This window comes from Diabrotica virgifera, chromosome 5, assembly GCF_917563875.1.
Source record: "Diabrotica virgifera virgifera chromosome 5, PGI_DIABVI_V3a".
Taxonomy (NCBI): domain Eukaryota; kingdom Metazoa; phylum Arthropoda; class Insecta; order Coleoptera; family Chrysomelidae; genus Diabrotica; species Diabrotica virgifera.
The window spans coordinates 37,587,738-37,603,418 of NC_065447.1; the positions used below are offsets into that span (position 1 = coordinate 37,587,738).

The 15,681-nt window shown below is 34.0% G+C and overlaps 1 protein-coding gene across 1 annotated transcript in view; it reads left to right on the forward strand.

Annotated features, from left to right (window-relative positions):
* Nucleotides 1-15,378, forward strand: part of LOC126884988 (myrosinase 1-like) — a 56,270-nt gene extending 40,892 nt beyond the window's left edge. The window contains exons 2-8 of the mRNA XM_050651378.1: nt 7,406-8,646; nt 8,757-9,350; nt 9,407-9,501; nt 9,593-9,859; nt 12,757-12,897; nt 12,969-13,093; nt 15,135-15,378. Of these exons, the coding sequence (XP_050507335.1) occupies nt 7,406-8,646; nt 8,757-9,350; nt 9,407-9,501; nt 9,593-9,859; nt 12,757-12,897; nt 12,969-13,093; nt 15,135-15,300 (2,629 nt within the window). The 3' untranslated portion in view covers nt 15,301-15,378. The remainder of the gene's footprint in view (nt 1-7,405; nt 8,647-8,756; nt 9,351-9,406; nt 9,502-9,592; nt 9,860-12,756; nt 12,898-12,968; nt 13,094-15,134) is intronic.
* The last annotated feature ends 303 nt before the right edge of the window (nt 15,379-15,681 follow it).

The window sequence follows — 15,681 nt, forward strand, 5'->3', positions numbered from 1 at the left end:
GAGATGAGGAAGAAGGTGGAGAAGACCAAGATAACGTTTCCTCCAAACGTTTGCACTTTTTAGTGAGGTCTGTGATACTTTGAATGTCCATCAAAGCTAATTGCTTATGGTAAGAAGGTAACAGACATTTGAGAATGATTTTAATTTTGGCAGAGTCTGTTAGAGAAGTCTCAAGTCGACTACACATGCCCAAAATTGTGTTAATAAACATAGTCACAGGTTCATTTGGTTTCTGTTTATGGTTCTTTATTTCGTCTAAGAGGTCATCTTGAAAAGAATAAGGGAGAAAATCAGATTTTAATTTCTGAGCTAACTCAGACCAAGTGGAAAAACTATTACGATTATTCATATACCAAGTAAATGCAGGACCTGTAAATAATTCAGCAGAAGCTGCAAAAAGATCATCCTCACTCACACCTCTTGAAATACGGAGACATTCCACTCTTTCCAAAAATGTAATTACTTGATCGTAGTGACCTTGACCAGAAAATGAAATTCCCCACTTATGTATGTGAATAGGTTTGGGGTGTAAGAAAGAGTTAGCTACTTGAACAGAAGAAGTAGGAGTGGAGGTGGCTATCGGACATACTCGAGAATCAAGTTCGCCTTCTAAACCAAGAATCCTAATGGACATAGAGCGCTTGTAAGTTTGTTGTTCCTCATCAGAGCAAGATAGTAAATGAACACGACCAGAGATATGAGCAAGACGTGATATGCACCTAGAATACATGCTATCATGGACAGTCCCTCTAAAATCAGATATCTTTTTAGCAAGATCCTCAATCGTCTCGTTTATCCCCTGTTGTTGTTCAGGAAAAGGAATAGCTGCAGCAGAAATTTGTCGGAAACTCCTATTCCCTTGTTCTTGTTTAAGAGCACCACGCAATAGACTGCGTTTTCTATCAACTTTATCGGATTCTTCGACCTCTATGTCCCTTATCCTCAACTCGTAATCTAATTCCTTAACTAACAAATGCTCTGGCTGAAAGGCACACATGATGAGAGGAAAAACAAACAATGAAACAATCAAAATCAAAAATGTGACCAGCAAAGTATATTTAAGTTTGTAAGGGTATCTATGAGGAAAATATTAGCAACACACCAACAGAATCAACAAATCTCACCAATAATTATAATCAGGTTATCAATGTAAATGTGAGTAATGAAAATAATTTTCAGTTATGTTCAAAAATAGCTCTGAAAAAAAATATGTACCTATATATTTGGTCAACAATTAGTTGATCCTAAAAATATACCAATATTGTCTGAATGTATTCAAATGTATAGAATAATATATGTTTTAGTTATTTACTGTTAGGTTGAATATATATTATATAAACTCCTAATAAATTATAAACTCCAATATAGACTGCCAGCTGTACAACTATAAGCAAAAAATAGGGTATTTAAATATTTATCTAACAATACAGCAATATAAGAGTACCTGAGAAATAGTAATAACAAAATTAGGGATAAAATAAATCAACAACAAGATGCGAGGGTATACCAACAGAAAATAATACAGAAACTTAGATAAAAGAGAAAATATGACCTAAAGAAAATACTGTCTTTGACCTAAGATGGCCCCACGTTGGGCGCCACTGTAACAAAAAATGTGGGGTACTTCTGTTTGAGTAACCGTTGGGAGAAATATCTAAACTCCAACAGAAGTAGGCAAAGAAGGGGAAGCAAATGTATTGGAATGAAGGGGCTTCTACGTTGGGAAGCAAATGTAGCAAATACTACCTTAGCGTACAAGTAGTACTTGTATGGGAATGTGAAATGAAAAGTCAGATGGTAAACTATTGACAGAAACAGAAGTAGATGGATGAAACTGACTGTAGTTAAGCTAGCAGGGTATAGAAGAGAATGAGCCCTTGATACTCAAGGATAGTTCGGCCAATTTTCGCGCCGTCAAAGACAGTAAATCTACAGAATATAGATGATGGATATAAAGGGAATATCAAGATGAACAAAGACTAGAAAATATAGAAAAATAACAATAAATCGTGGGCGCCAGTAGAGCGTAGACTATGGCTCTACCAGGTATCCTATACTGCTGCACTCGTACTAGTTAGTTGCTATGACAATAAAATTAGTAAACCTAGAAACATATGACAACCACTAGGTAATAAAAGAAATATTATACAACCCAATCAATAGTGTATTTATCTTTTACTTATATGTACAAAAATTCGTATATGTACCAACAAGGTATGCCCTAAAATTAATAAAAAATATTTTACTAATAAAGTATGTACAATTTACAGTCTACAGAGTAGTTTAAACAAAAGAGGAACAAAGTCCACCCCTAAAAATTGGTTTGAAATGTCAAATCCAATTTATGGTACAAAAATGAACCGACACACTACTCGAGGTAAAACTCTAACTTCATGTGCGGTTACAATAATAAAAAAAAACAAGTTAAATGGTCAATTACCCTGAGGGGGACAAAAGCCAAGGTTCAGTAATTATAATATATAAAAAATTTACCAAATTTTCTCCGGATAGTTGAGCTCAATTACCTTTACACGTGAGAAAAGAAACAAAAGAAATTAATTTATTAGAAAAATGCAAATTTGAAGCCTTGAAGAGGAGGTATTATTTATTATTAAAAATTGAAAATATTTAAATTATTTCTTTTGTTTTTGTTTGAAAAAAATTATGAATAACTTAGTGGAGTATAATGTAAACTTATTTAATTTTATATTTTTAATAGATATTGAATGTTCCAATTATTTAGAAAAAATTAATGTTCTTGAAAATAATAATAAAAAAAAATACTTAATCACTGTCCAACACCAACTAACGTAAAGTCTTTTCCAAAGTTCCAAACAAAATAATGATAGTCCAAAAACCAACTCAAAAGACGATTCCAGCTCCTAGGCTACCCCGTGACTGCGCTAAATTTTTTTTTATTTCATCCCTGATGTTAGTGGGATGAATATTCCAGTGGTTCCAAGTGGCTAAAAGATACAAACCCATTGTTAATTTGGGTAATCAATCTTATGGAATTAGGAAATAAGTTGGAAGTTAAACTTCCAATAAAAACTGGTCAGGATCCATTAAAAGAAGTGTTGTTTTTTTTTCTGTACCAAAAACATAGGTTCCACTTGACCTTGAATAACTTTATGGAATTTTATATAGAAACATGTGGATTTAGAGCTAGGAATGATATTAAAAATTGTATCTATAGATAGTTAGTCGAAATATATAATAAAGACAAGAAGAAATGAAAAGAATTTATGGAAATTATAAATTTTCCGGTCATCAATATGGCTTCCTATATGGATGAAGTAATAATACAACTTACCCGATAGCAATCATCCCAAATTTTTACCAAATTAATACTTTTCTCCTTCAACAAAACAAAACTTTCTCCTCCTTCAACTTAATTACGATAGCTTCCGTATAAAAAAAAATAACTAAAAGGTGATTCCTTTTTTTGTTCAAAAAGCCACCGACCACTTGGAACTTATTTATTTGGAGGTTCAGCTAACAGTGAAACTTTTTAAAAATTTGACAGTTCTTCTTGATACTTGCGACAGCGGCTACTCGTGGAACTAATGTCCAGTGTTGGCGGTGTTGCAAGATGGAAAAGTAGCATTTTATAAATATTAAATTATTGATTTTTAATTAAAATATTTTCATTAAGTAACGTTCCGTTACAATGTCTCAAAAGTAACTCATAAAATTAATAGTTTTATTCTTCACCGAATTTGAAAACAAAAAAACAGAAAAATAAGTCGTTATTTTGTTGCCCATATAGTTTTTTACATGTTCTTAGAAAGGTTTGATGTTATTGTCTTTTTTAAATCATGCATTTTATATTTAATTGATTTATTTGAAAAATAAATAGTCCTTTCAGAGACAAATTCAATAGTACAGAGTTTATCCTTTTTTTATCTTTTTTATCCTTTTCTAGTTGCTTTGTAAAATATTTAATGAAATTTTAAGGATATTATAATTTTGTTTTCCTTTGATTTTTCATATTATGGAGTCTCATTCAATTAATGAGTGTTGGTTATTACTTCAGCATTTTTTATTCTATTCTCTACGGTTTTTATTATTTCTTTATTTAAACAATTCCATTATAATAAAAACAGGTACAAAAGATATAATGTTTTGCACATTTTGATGGACTGGAGCCACTCCCTTTCTTTCCGTACATGATCAAGAACCTGTCTATTTATTATAGCTCTCCCCAGGGAATTTTCAGTATTCTCCTGAAAGACGTCAAATAATTCTTGACCATGGCTGCAATTGTGAGTGCGCATATTACACTCCTGTAGCATAGTTGGTACCTTCTGACATCGATAAAATATTTTATCACGATTTATTTCACCTTGATATTTTATATCCCTATTCATTTAGATTTTGCCTTTTTTCCACTATTTATTTTCGTGCTAAATTATGTTACGGCAAGATTAACTCTATCGCATTTAAAGCCATATACTTGACTTCTCCATCAAAATTATATCTTCTGCATATCTGATGCTTGATATTTTAATTCAAATAATTTCTATACCTTGTCTATTTTGAAATTCTTCTAATCTTTGTTGTATGTTGCCAGTCCAGGTTTCTAAATAGTATCTCATAGTATGTCATAGTATATCTAAATAGTAATAAATGTTATCTCATACATTTTGCAGTAGTTTACTTTACCAAAAGCTTTCCCGAAATCGAAAACTTGTTGTTACTCTTGTTTCTGATCTCTTTTATTAAAAACACCTAACAGTACAAAAGGCTAACAGAAGAACTTCAAATCCGTCGAGGAGCCATCTGTCAACAAACACTCGCGGCAGGAGTTGTTTGTCTGATAATAAATTAATGGTGAGACGATCAACAATATAATGGAGAATTCTCACGACGAGGTCGAGGCGCGTGTTGAAGCGAGATTCAAGTGGGTCCTAATTTAAACGTCGGCAAAGAGAGATATAATATATATAATAGTGGAAAAGAAAGAGAACGCAGATACCCTACAAGATGGTAAAATTAGTAATATTTACACTTTGTGATAAAATGTCCCGAATATGTCCCGAAGAATACAGGCAACCAAAAAGTTGACCGCTCTCAGTGGTGGAGATAAAAATATTAGTTGGTTTTTTTAATTCTCACAATGATAAAAATTAGAACAAAACGTAGTTTGACCATAAAATTACCACGCCACTGATCATACCCTCGGCTGACGAGACATCCACACTATCTACAGGCTAATAAATTTTAGCATTTGGTGTTATTTTAAGGGTCATAAATACCAAATTTTGACAGAAATTTCTCTATCTCTTCTTACGTTTAATCTTTTTCACGTTGGGTTGAATTCCGTCTTCAGTTTTTATCTTTTTCTGTTACATTTTTTTATTTCACTCATAATGTCGCAACACGCTCTGTCAGTTTTCCTCTTAAGGTATGCTGACGATACGGTTCCCCTATCGGGAACGCTAGTAGAACTACATCTCGTTCAAAGTCTCAATATATACTGTAACAGCTACGGCTTGAAAATTAATTTGAAAAAAACTAAATTTATGATAATCGCGAAATCAAATAACATCAGATCTAATCTTGTAATAGACAATACAGCGATTGAGCATGTGTTCTGTTATAAATATCTAGGTGCTTGGATCACAGACGACACTGATCAAACAAAAGAGATTAAATGCAGAATAGAAATTGCTAGATTAGTCTTTAATAAAATGCGCAAACTCTTTTGCAACCGGGATATCAACATAAAGTTACGAATAAGAATGCTGCGGTGTTAGGTTTTTTCCATTCTGTTATATGGAGTTGAGGCTTGGACACTAAAACAGTCGACCATAAAAAACATCGTAGCATTCGTGGCGTGGTGCTATATGGTAGGGGAGCAAAGTATGCTAAATGTGCAGTCACTCGAGCGCTTTGGGGACCTATTGGGTCGTGAAGAGTAGGTCCCAAAACCAAAAAAAGTTAAGTAAAGTTTTCCATTTTAGTGGGCGCTTGCCATTTTTTAATTTAATTTTCCATTTCCAACAATCGTTTTTTCCGATTATAACGCCATCTATCCATAATTCGAAAAAATGTTTCGCATAAAAGTTACTTATTTTTACGTAAGAAATCTAAATCTGCAATAAAAAATGGGGGCTCCTATTTAGGATTTTAAAGTAACCCCCCACCTCACCTCCATGGGAGGTCGTGTGTGGTGCCATTCTATAGATTTTTTAAAAATATTGAATAAGTGTATTTTACAGTTTTTCGATCTGATGTTCATTTCGCGAAATATCGCGGGATTCGTATTTAAAATATTTAATTTACTCCCCACCCCTCTCCGTGGGAAGTCGTGTATAGTATCATTCGATAGATTTTTAAAAAATATTGAGCACAAATTTTTTAGTTTTTCGATCTGTAATTTATTTCGCGAAATATTCGCTTTTTTCTTGTGAAACTTTGGGACTCGCCCATTTCCTTACGCCCGGCTCAAATCGTCAGATTTTTGAAATGTACACTCTTTTGCATGTATTTAACTTACCTTATCTTAATCTGACAATTTGGAGTTTTTTTAAGGATATATATTTTTTTTCGGGCCCCCCTTAACGAACTCCCCTGTGTTAAGAGCCAATATATGGTAGACGTATATCTGCAGGGTACCAGGTTTCTCCCCATATGATAATCTGACACGCTCGAGTAACTGCAAAAATCCCCACTTGGGCTCCCCTACCAATAGGAGCCTTCTCAAAATATTATGGATGGACCGCGTCATTAACAAGCAAGTACTCCAAACTTTAGACAAACTATGCAAAATTGTAAATAAGATAAAAACTAGAAAGATGGAATACTTGTGCCACATTATGGGGGGGGGGGTCGAAAAGTACGAGCTTTTAAGAAATATCATGCAGGTCAAAATTAAGGGCAAAAGAAATGTGGGAAGACGAAAAATATCGTGGCTTCGCAATCTGCGTGATTGGTTCGGGTGTAGCTCGATTGAACTTTATTGGCGCGCTGCTAACAAAGTTGCAGTGGCCATGAGATTCCATTCTCCGCTAGGAGTGGCAGAAAGAAGAACTGTGCTTATTAACAACTCAAACGGAATAACAGAACTATCCCAAAATTCCATTACTAGTTAAACTGTTGTTGATGTCGTTGATATTGTTTATACTTAATCAATCTTGCGGAACTGTCGTACGAGTATTACATATATTTGATTATGGCATGTTTTCAGAAGAATTTGTAATTTAAAAAAAATTTTCTCGAATCCGATCCACTTTTTGATTACTGCTTACTATAATATTTTCATTTACTATATTCTCATGTCATGTATAACTCAAAGTTCATTGTACAGTTGCTGATATATTATAATACAAAATTTTTGTTTATTGTAATCTTCTTAGATTTATTTTCATTTTGAAATATTTATCCTTTTTTTATTTTTCAGTTATGGAGATCCCCAACCTGGATATCCCGTTCATCCTCATTTCCCACCTGAAGATTGTGAACCTTATCCGGTACACTATCCTCATCCAGTACCTGAACCAGCATGTGAAATTCCTGTAATACCATCACCACACTACCCTCATGGAATACTTGAACCAGCCTGTGAAATTCCTGTAATACCATCACCACACTACCCTCATATAATACTCGAACCAGTATGTGAAATTCCTGTATTACCAGTAGTTGTCGGACCAATCTTGGACTATGATGATTGTGACTATCCGTATCCTGGATATCCTCATGGCCCCATAAATCCTGGTCCACTACCACCACATCTACCACTTCCTCATCTTCCAATTCCTGAACCATGTGGTGGTCTACCAGACTGGCTAGTTGCCTGGCCAAATGAATGGCCGCGTTATTTCCCATGTGGTTGGCCAGATGATTGGCCTTGCGATTTTCCCCTTGGTTTGCCCAATAACTGGCCTATTGATTTTCCACACGGATTACCACATGACTGGCCTAATCACTTCCCACATGGTTGGCTACCAGATAATTTACCACATGGATATCCCAATGCTTGGCCCTGTGACTGGCCTGAAAACTGGAGGGATTACTGGCCTGATTGCTGGCCTAATTACTGGAGTGATTGTGAACTTCCAATACCATTACCACATGGACATGGATATCCACACGGACCATACCCAGGACCAGGACCATATCCAGGCCCAGGTCCCTTAGGACCATACCCAGGTCCAGGTCCCTTACCACTACCACATAATCTACCATACCCACATCCTTCTCTACCAATTGAATCATGTGATGTAATTCCATATTCACATGGTTCGCCACATGGCTTGCCTTATGGTTTACCACAAGGTTGGCCAAACGAATGGCCCAGGCATTTCCCAAATGGTTGGCCAGACAATTGGCCCTGTGGCTATCCTCTTGAATTTGTTCCCGAATATCCTCAAAATTTCCCACACGGTTTACCACATGACTGGCCCAATAATTTTCCACATGGTTGGCCTCTACCCCATGGATATCCTAACGACTGGCCCTGTGAATGGCCTGACAACTGGCAAGAATACTGGCCAGACTGCTGGCCCAACTATTGGGATGGTTGTGATTACCCTTATCCCGCTGGCTCAGTTCCTGCTGTACCTCCACCACCTGAAAGCTGTGATGTCTTTCCAAAAGGATTTTCATTTGGAGTATCTAGCGGTGCCTACCATATTGAAGGTAATACTACTGTAGCTCTTTATTATATAACTTAAACTAATAATTTACCAATATTTCAACCTACAGAATTTCAAATGATTGACTACTAAATAAACTTTTATTTTTTAAAGGCGCCTGGGATCAGGATTGCAAAAGCGAAAATATTTGGGATCGTTGGCTTCACACTTGTCCATCCGTAGTCATTGATGGTTCAAATGGTGATATTTCTGCAGATGCATACAATCATATTAAGGGAGATATTGAACTCTTGAACAATCTAACGGTTAGGCATTACGTCTTCTCAATCTCGTGGTCTAGGGTCATATACGATGGATGTGGTGAAGTTAATCCCTACGGAATTGAACATTACCGTACACTTATTAAGCTACTGAAACTTAATCACATTGAACCAATCGTAGTTCTCTACAATGGCGACCTTCCCCAAGCTCTTCAAGATCAAGGAGGATTCCTGTGTCCATCTTTTGTTGAATGGTACACTGAATATGCAAGAGTTTGTTTCGAATGCTTTGGAGATGATGTTAAATATTGGATAACTTTCCACAAACCAACCGTTGTCTGCAAAGATGGCTATGGTCAAGGAACATATCCTCCTGGTATAAACGATGGACCTGGAAATTATGAATACATTTGCGGTCACAACCTTCTTAAAGCTCATGCTGCTGCTTACCATTTATACGATGACTACTACAGACCGTGCCAAAATGGTAAGAACTATTTTTGCAAAGATATATCGTATACTACTATTATTTTATTGCTTTAGGAAAGATATCAATTACTCTTAGCTCCGATTGGTATGAACCTCAATCTTGTTGTGACACTGACTTATGTGCTTCTGAAACTAAACTTCAATTCCAAGTAAGTCGTAGGCTTTACTTTTACCTACATTGTATTTGGCTTGTTAACAAATAATGTAATTTAACTTAAATTTGAATTTTATTTATTTAAGATTGGTTGGTTTGCCCATCCTATTTATCTTGGAGATTATCCAGAAGTTATGATTGAAAGAATTCGGCTAACTTGTGACTACAACGGGTACTACAACGCAAGACTTCCAGTCTTTTCACACGCAGAAATCGAATACATTAAAGGAACTCATGACTTCTTCGCCCTTGCCTACGAATCAGCTTTCTATGTTACACCTGCTTGTGATAATTACTGGGGCAATATCTGTTATGAATCTGATGTGGGAGTGCAATTAATTAGCTGTGAAGGAGTAAGTGAAGTAATAAAAAATGCGAAAAAGGGTACCCCCCGTTAAGATAGGGAAAATGCCCTCACTCTCAGAATTAAATTTTTTTAATTTTTTTACGTTCTGTGCAATTAAAAAATGAGATAACGCGGATTTTTAGCTCGCCACCCCCCTTCTCCCTCCCCACACAGCCAAAAACGTAGATTTTTAGATTTAATTTTTTTTTAGTTGGGTTGCAATTCATTTAAAAATTTCAAAAATTTCACACGTGTAGCTGAGGCTTTTACAAAACATGTCCATTTTTTATGGACCCTTAGGCCGAGTGTACATAACCCCAATTTTTTTAACTTTTTTAAAACCTATAACTTTTTTTTTAAGGGGGCTGCAGGTCCAATTTTTTTCGCATTTTGTGTATTTTATCAAAAGCTATCTCTCTGATTTTTTCAGAATTTTCTGTCAGGTGCGCCATCTTGAAAATCCGGAAAACTGTTTTTTTAGGGGGGTTTTGAGGATTTTCTCCATTTTATAGACTGCAACATAGATCAACTCAAGGTTTTGTTAATAGATTATGTATAATTTGAAATAACTGAGTATATTAGGATATTCAAAAATTGGGCGAAAACCTTTTAAACCCCCCAAAAACCATGTTTGTTTAAAGTTTTGTAAGGATTTTTGCGGGTCTAATTATATTTTTTGAGGTCGATACAGCCTGAATATTTTTTTTCTATTTTTTTACGTTCTATATGATTTAAAAAAAATAGGACCCACCGCAATTTTAGCCCACTTCCCCTATTCCCCCACCCCACAGCCAAAAATGTCAATTTTTCGATTTTATTTTTTTTTTAAATTGGTTTGCAATTAAATTATAAATGTTGTTCTGAAGCTATTTCTTTGTGGCATTTTTCTAACTAATTATTCTAAATGGGAAATAAACCACAATTTAACTAAAAAATTATTTTATTTTCCATCTGTATTGCGATAGAGAGAATTCGATAATATGTGACACTGAAAAAATGGTTTGGGACGATCTATATAAATAAGTCAGATTAAATTAAATTATTAGAAGACTTTTTTACCAAGCAACATTTTTGTTTAATTTATTAATATTTTGTATTTTGACAACGACAACGACGTCCGTAGTGGACGTCGAAACGTTAATAAAATAATAAAATCATGTCGAAACGTTAATAAAATCATTTTTTAGTGAAATTGTGGCTTATTTCGCATTTAGAATAGTTAGTAATTATTAAATTCTAAATTACAAAAAATTCACACGCACAGCTGAGGCTTTTACAGAACATCTATTTTTATGGACCCGAAGGTCGAGTGTACATTATTATAACCTCATTTTTTTTTTTTGTTTTTTAATAGGTACGTACAACTTTTTTGTGTATTTTACAAACCATCTACGTTTGGCTCATAATGCAAATAGTCCACGCTGTATGCTTGTCCCGTTAGGTAAATTATTCAGATTAATTTTTTTGCACAAACTTACTCAAAAACAGGTCCTTATAACAAATCCACAAGGTGCCAGGCAGTACCGCGGTCGGAAAATTGTTTAAACATTTTTTTAACGAATTCAAAAAATCAATTTTTTCACTTACACAAATTTGTTTTAGATTCTCTGGATCAAGCTGAGCAAAAAAGGTATCTTGTGATTTTTCTATAAAATTGACTGTTGTCGAGTTACATGCAATTTCAAATTTGAAAAACGCGAAAATGGCCATTTTAATGGCTTAATAACTCGATTAAAAATTATTATTATGAAAGTCATAAAGTGACCAACTCAATGTTTAAAGCCTAAAGTACAATAGCCTAAAGAAATTTTTGTCATTATTTTATTACTAAATGTTATTTTTAATGCGCTAAACATGTATTGAAGCGGCCGTCCGCGAGAGATAGATGTACAATATTCATTGGACGTTTTAAAAAAATATCGATTTTAAGTCAAAAATACGTTTTAAAAAAATAAAAAAGGAATTTTGAGGTTAAATGTATTGTACACTCGGCCTACACGGGTCTATAAAAAATAGATATATGTTTTGTAGAAGCCTCATAAAAATTTTAAATTAATTGCAACTTTAAACAAAAAAAAAATAGAAAAATTTACGTTTTTGTGGGGGCAGGGGGAGGGGCTGGTGGTCTAAAAATGCGATTTGTCTTATTTTTTAATCACATATAACGTAAAAAAATGAAAAAAATATTCAGGTTGTATCGATCTCAAAAAGTATCATTAAGCCCGCAAAAACCCTTACATAACTTAAAAAAACATGGTTTTTGGGGGGTTTAAAGGTGTTTTGCCCAATTTTTGATTATCCTAAAATACTCATTTATTTCAAATTATATATAATCTATTAACAAAACCTTGAGTTGATCTATGATGCAGTCTATAAAGTGGAGAAAATCCCTAAAAACCCCTATAAAACAGTTTCCCGGATTTTTCAAGATGGCGCACCTGACGGAAAAATCTGAAAAAAATCATAGAGATAGCTTTTGATACAGTACGCAAAATCCAAAAAAACTGGACCTGCAGCCCCCTCCAAAAAAAAGTTATAGGTTTTAAAAAAGTTAAAAAAAAATTTGAGGTTATGTACACTCGACCTAAGGGTCGATAAAAAATGGACATGTTTTGTAAAAGCCTGAGCTATAGGTGTGAATTTTTTGAAATTTTTAAATCAATTGCAACCCAACTAAAAAAAATTAAATCTAAAAATCTACGTTTTTGGCTGTGGGTGGAGGGATGAGGGGGGTGGCGAGCTAAAAATCCGCTTCATCTCATTTTTTAGTTGCATAGAACGTAAAAAAATTTAAAAAATTGAATTCTGAGAGTGAGGGCATTTTGCCTATCTTAAGTACCCTTTGTTAAACCAAAAATATTTCTCGATTTTTCTTATAATTATTTATTTGTTTATTTATTTAAGGATCTCGTTACCGCTGGAATTAGGTCACTTCTTGGATGGATCAGCAGAAACTACTACAACCCATCTGTGTTCATTACTGGTAACGGATATGCAACATGTTCAAGGGACTGTTATGATTGTGATAGAATTGAACATATTAAGGTAAATTATTTATTTCTATTATACTATTGTTCTTTGTATACTTGATTTATATACTCTGCCAATATTTTTAGGCTATCCTTAGAAGTGTTAGACTTTCAATGATTGAGGACTACACCAGAGTATACGGATACACGTACTACAGTTATATCGATGGATTTGAATGGAGCCTAATTGATGGAAGACTAGCGGGATACACGTAGGGATAAATATTTATTACTTGGATATATTAATGTGTGTGTGTGTGTGTGTGTGTGTGTGTGTGTGTGTGTGTGTGTGTGTGTGTGTGTGTGTGTGTGTGTGTGTGTGTGTGTGTGTGTGTGTGTGTGTGTGTGTGTGTGTGTGTGTGTGTGTGTGTGTGTGTGTGTGTGTGTGTGTGTGTGAAAAAATGGCTTGGATGCTGGTCCGTTAGCCACAGATTTTTATTTTATTTTTACCTCAATTTATTAGTTTTGTTATATTCCCACCTATCTGACTCAAATGACTATATTTGTTTCTTTCAAGTAGTTTATGAGTAATTTAAATATTTCCATTTTATGACAACTTAGTAGATGTTCAATACTAATTGGAAAATGAACTTGTGTTTGTCGTAAATTGTAATACAATTGATTTATATATCTCTCGTTAATTTTGCATTCAAAGAAAATATGGTTCAAATCTCTAATCGAAACATTATCACAAAAACAGACTGATGAATTAACTATTCCTAATTTGTGCAGATGTGTCTCATATTTTCCGTGTCGAGTTTTAAATCTGACGATAGTAGAAATATCTTGCTTTGGCAGGTTATACTTAAATATGTATTCAGGTGGCGGAGGAAGCTCTTGATATAAAGAAAAATATAAATTTTTTGATATGCTTGAAATATTTTTCCATTGTTTTTCCATATTTTATTTATTCTATCTTTGACGTCATTTATTGCATCTGTCGATAAGGTCTGAGTTAGGATCTCACCATTTTTTATTGCATCTTTGGCCAACTCATCCACTTTCTCATTACCCAGTATACCGGCATGCCCTTTTGCCCATATAAATACTACTTCCACTTTAGACAAATTATTTTTTATGTTACATAAAATTTTTGATTTTTATGAATTAAAATCAGTGTTTTGAATTGCATATGTTGCAGATCTGGAGTCTGTTATTATAACAGCTTTTTCAATATTATTCTCTTTGATCCATTCTAGAGCTTTTTATATATTAATATTTTGATATATTAATATTTTGCACATAAATTATATGCTTGCTTTATATTTACTAATACGTTTATGTATTATGTCGTTCATAATCTATTATACAGGGTGTTTGGTAAAGAATGGGCCATAGCTTAACCGTAGACTCCTGAGCTTAAAATAGATCAATTAAAGCTAACTAACCTTAGTACGAAAGTTGATAATAACCGAAATATAGGGTGTCAAAGTTAAACTTTTACTTTATTTATTCTTGAATATTTCCTGACAGGCATGGGATAACAACACAAAGTTCGGTAATCGGGGGTATTTTGGGATGAGAAATCTAAATTTGCCACCAAAAATGCTGTATTACCCAGAGGGCGCCACATACGTCTTTCAGCGCTCAATTAATATGTTCAATTTTTGTTATCCCCCACTCTACATACTCGTTGAATAAAATTGTTTATTCTCTTAATATTTCTACTTAAAAAGGTATACGACATTCATCTCGCTAGATTTAACTGTTTTCGAGATAAACGCATTTGAAATCTGCTATACAAAATAATTTTTTGCAAAATATCATTGTAGTTAGACTCGAAAAATAAACTTGAAACCATAATAATTGTGCCAGTTCTCATATTTATGTCATTGCATCGCAAATTTCATTTGAAAAAATTTCGGTAGGTTTTTATGGTTTTAAGTTATTTTTCGGTGTACATAACTACAATGATATTATGCAAAATATTATGTTGCCTCGCAGATTTAAAATTCGTTTATCTCGAAAACGGTTGAATTTAGCCAGATGAATATAGTATAACTTTTTTAAGTAAAAATATTAAGAGAACAAAAGTTTTGTTTCAAAAAGTATGTAGAGTGGGTAATAAAAAAATTGAACGTATTAAATTAGCGCTGAAAGGCATATGTGGCGCCCTCTGGGAATTATATCATTTTTGATGGCAAATTTAGATTTCTCGTCCCAAAAAACCCCGCTTACCAAACTTCGTGTTATTATCCCATGTCTGTTAGGAAATATCAATATAAAACATTCATTTAATTATTTATATTGCAGCCGTAAATATGGTTTATATGATGTGGAATTCGACTGCCCTCAGAAGACAAGGACAGCCAGATCTTCTGTAGCATACTATCAACATCTCGCTTCTACTGGATGTATCGACAACCCTTGCCCAACCCCGTATTGCTACGACTATAATTACGACTATTACCATTACTAGGTAATAATAGTATGACTAATATTATGTACTTACCTTGGCAAATGATTAAATTTAATAAACGAGCATTTTAAAAACCCATGTTTGCATTTTTATTTATTTAACTGGTAAAAAAAATTTAATTCTCAAGAAAGGACCCCTGCCCATCCACGTACAACTACGACTATAACCATTCTTCTTCTTCTTTTGCCCTTTAATTCGTCCAATTTTGAATATAGGCTTCCCCAGTTTCCTCCATTCGCTTCTGTTTAGTGCTTTCTGTTTCCAGTACGATCCTCCTATCTTTTAAATGTCGTCTCCCCATCTCATCTGGGGTCGTCCTCTTGCTCTCTTTCCTGTCCATGGTCTCCATTGTTGTATCGTGCTATTCCAACTATTGTCCAT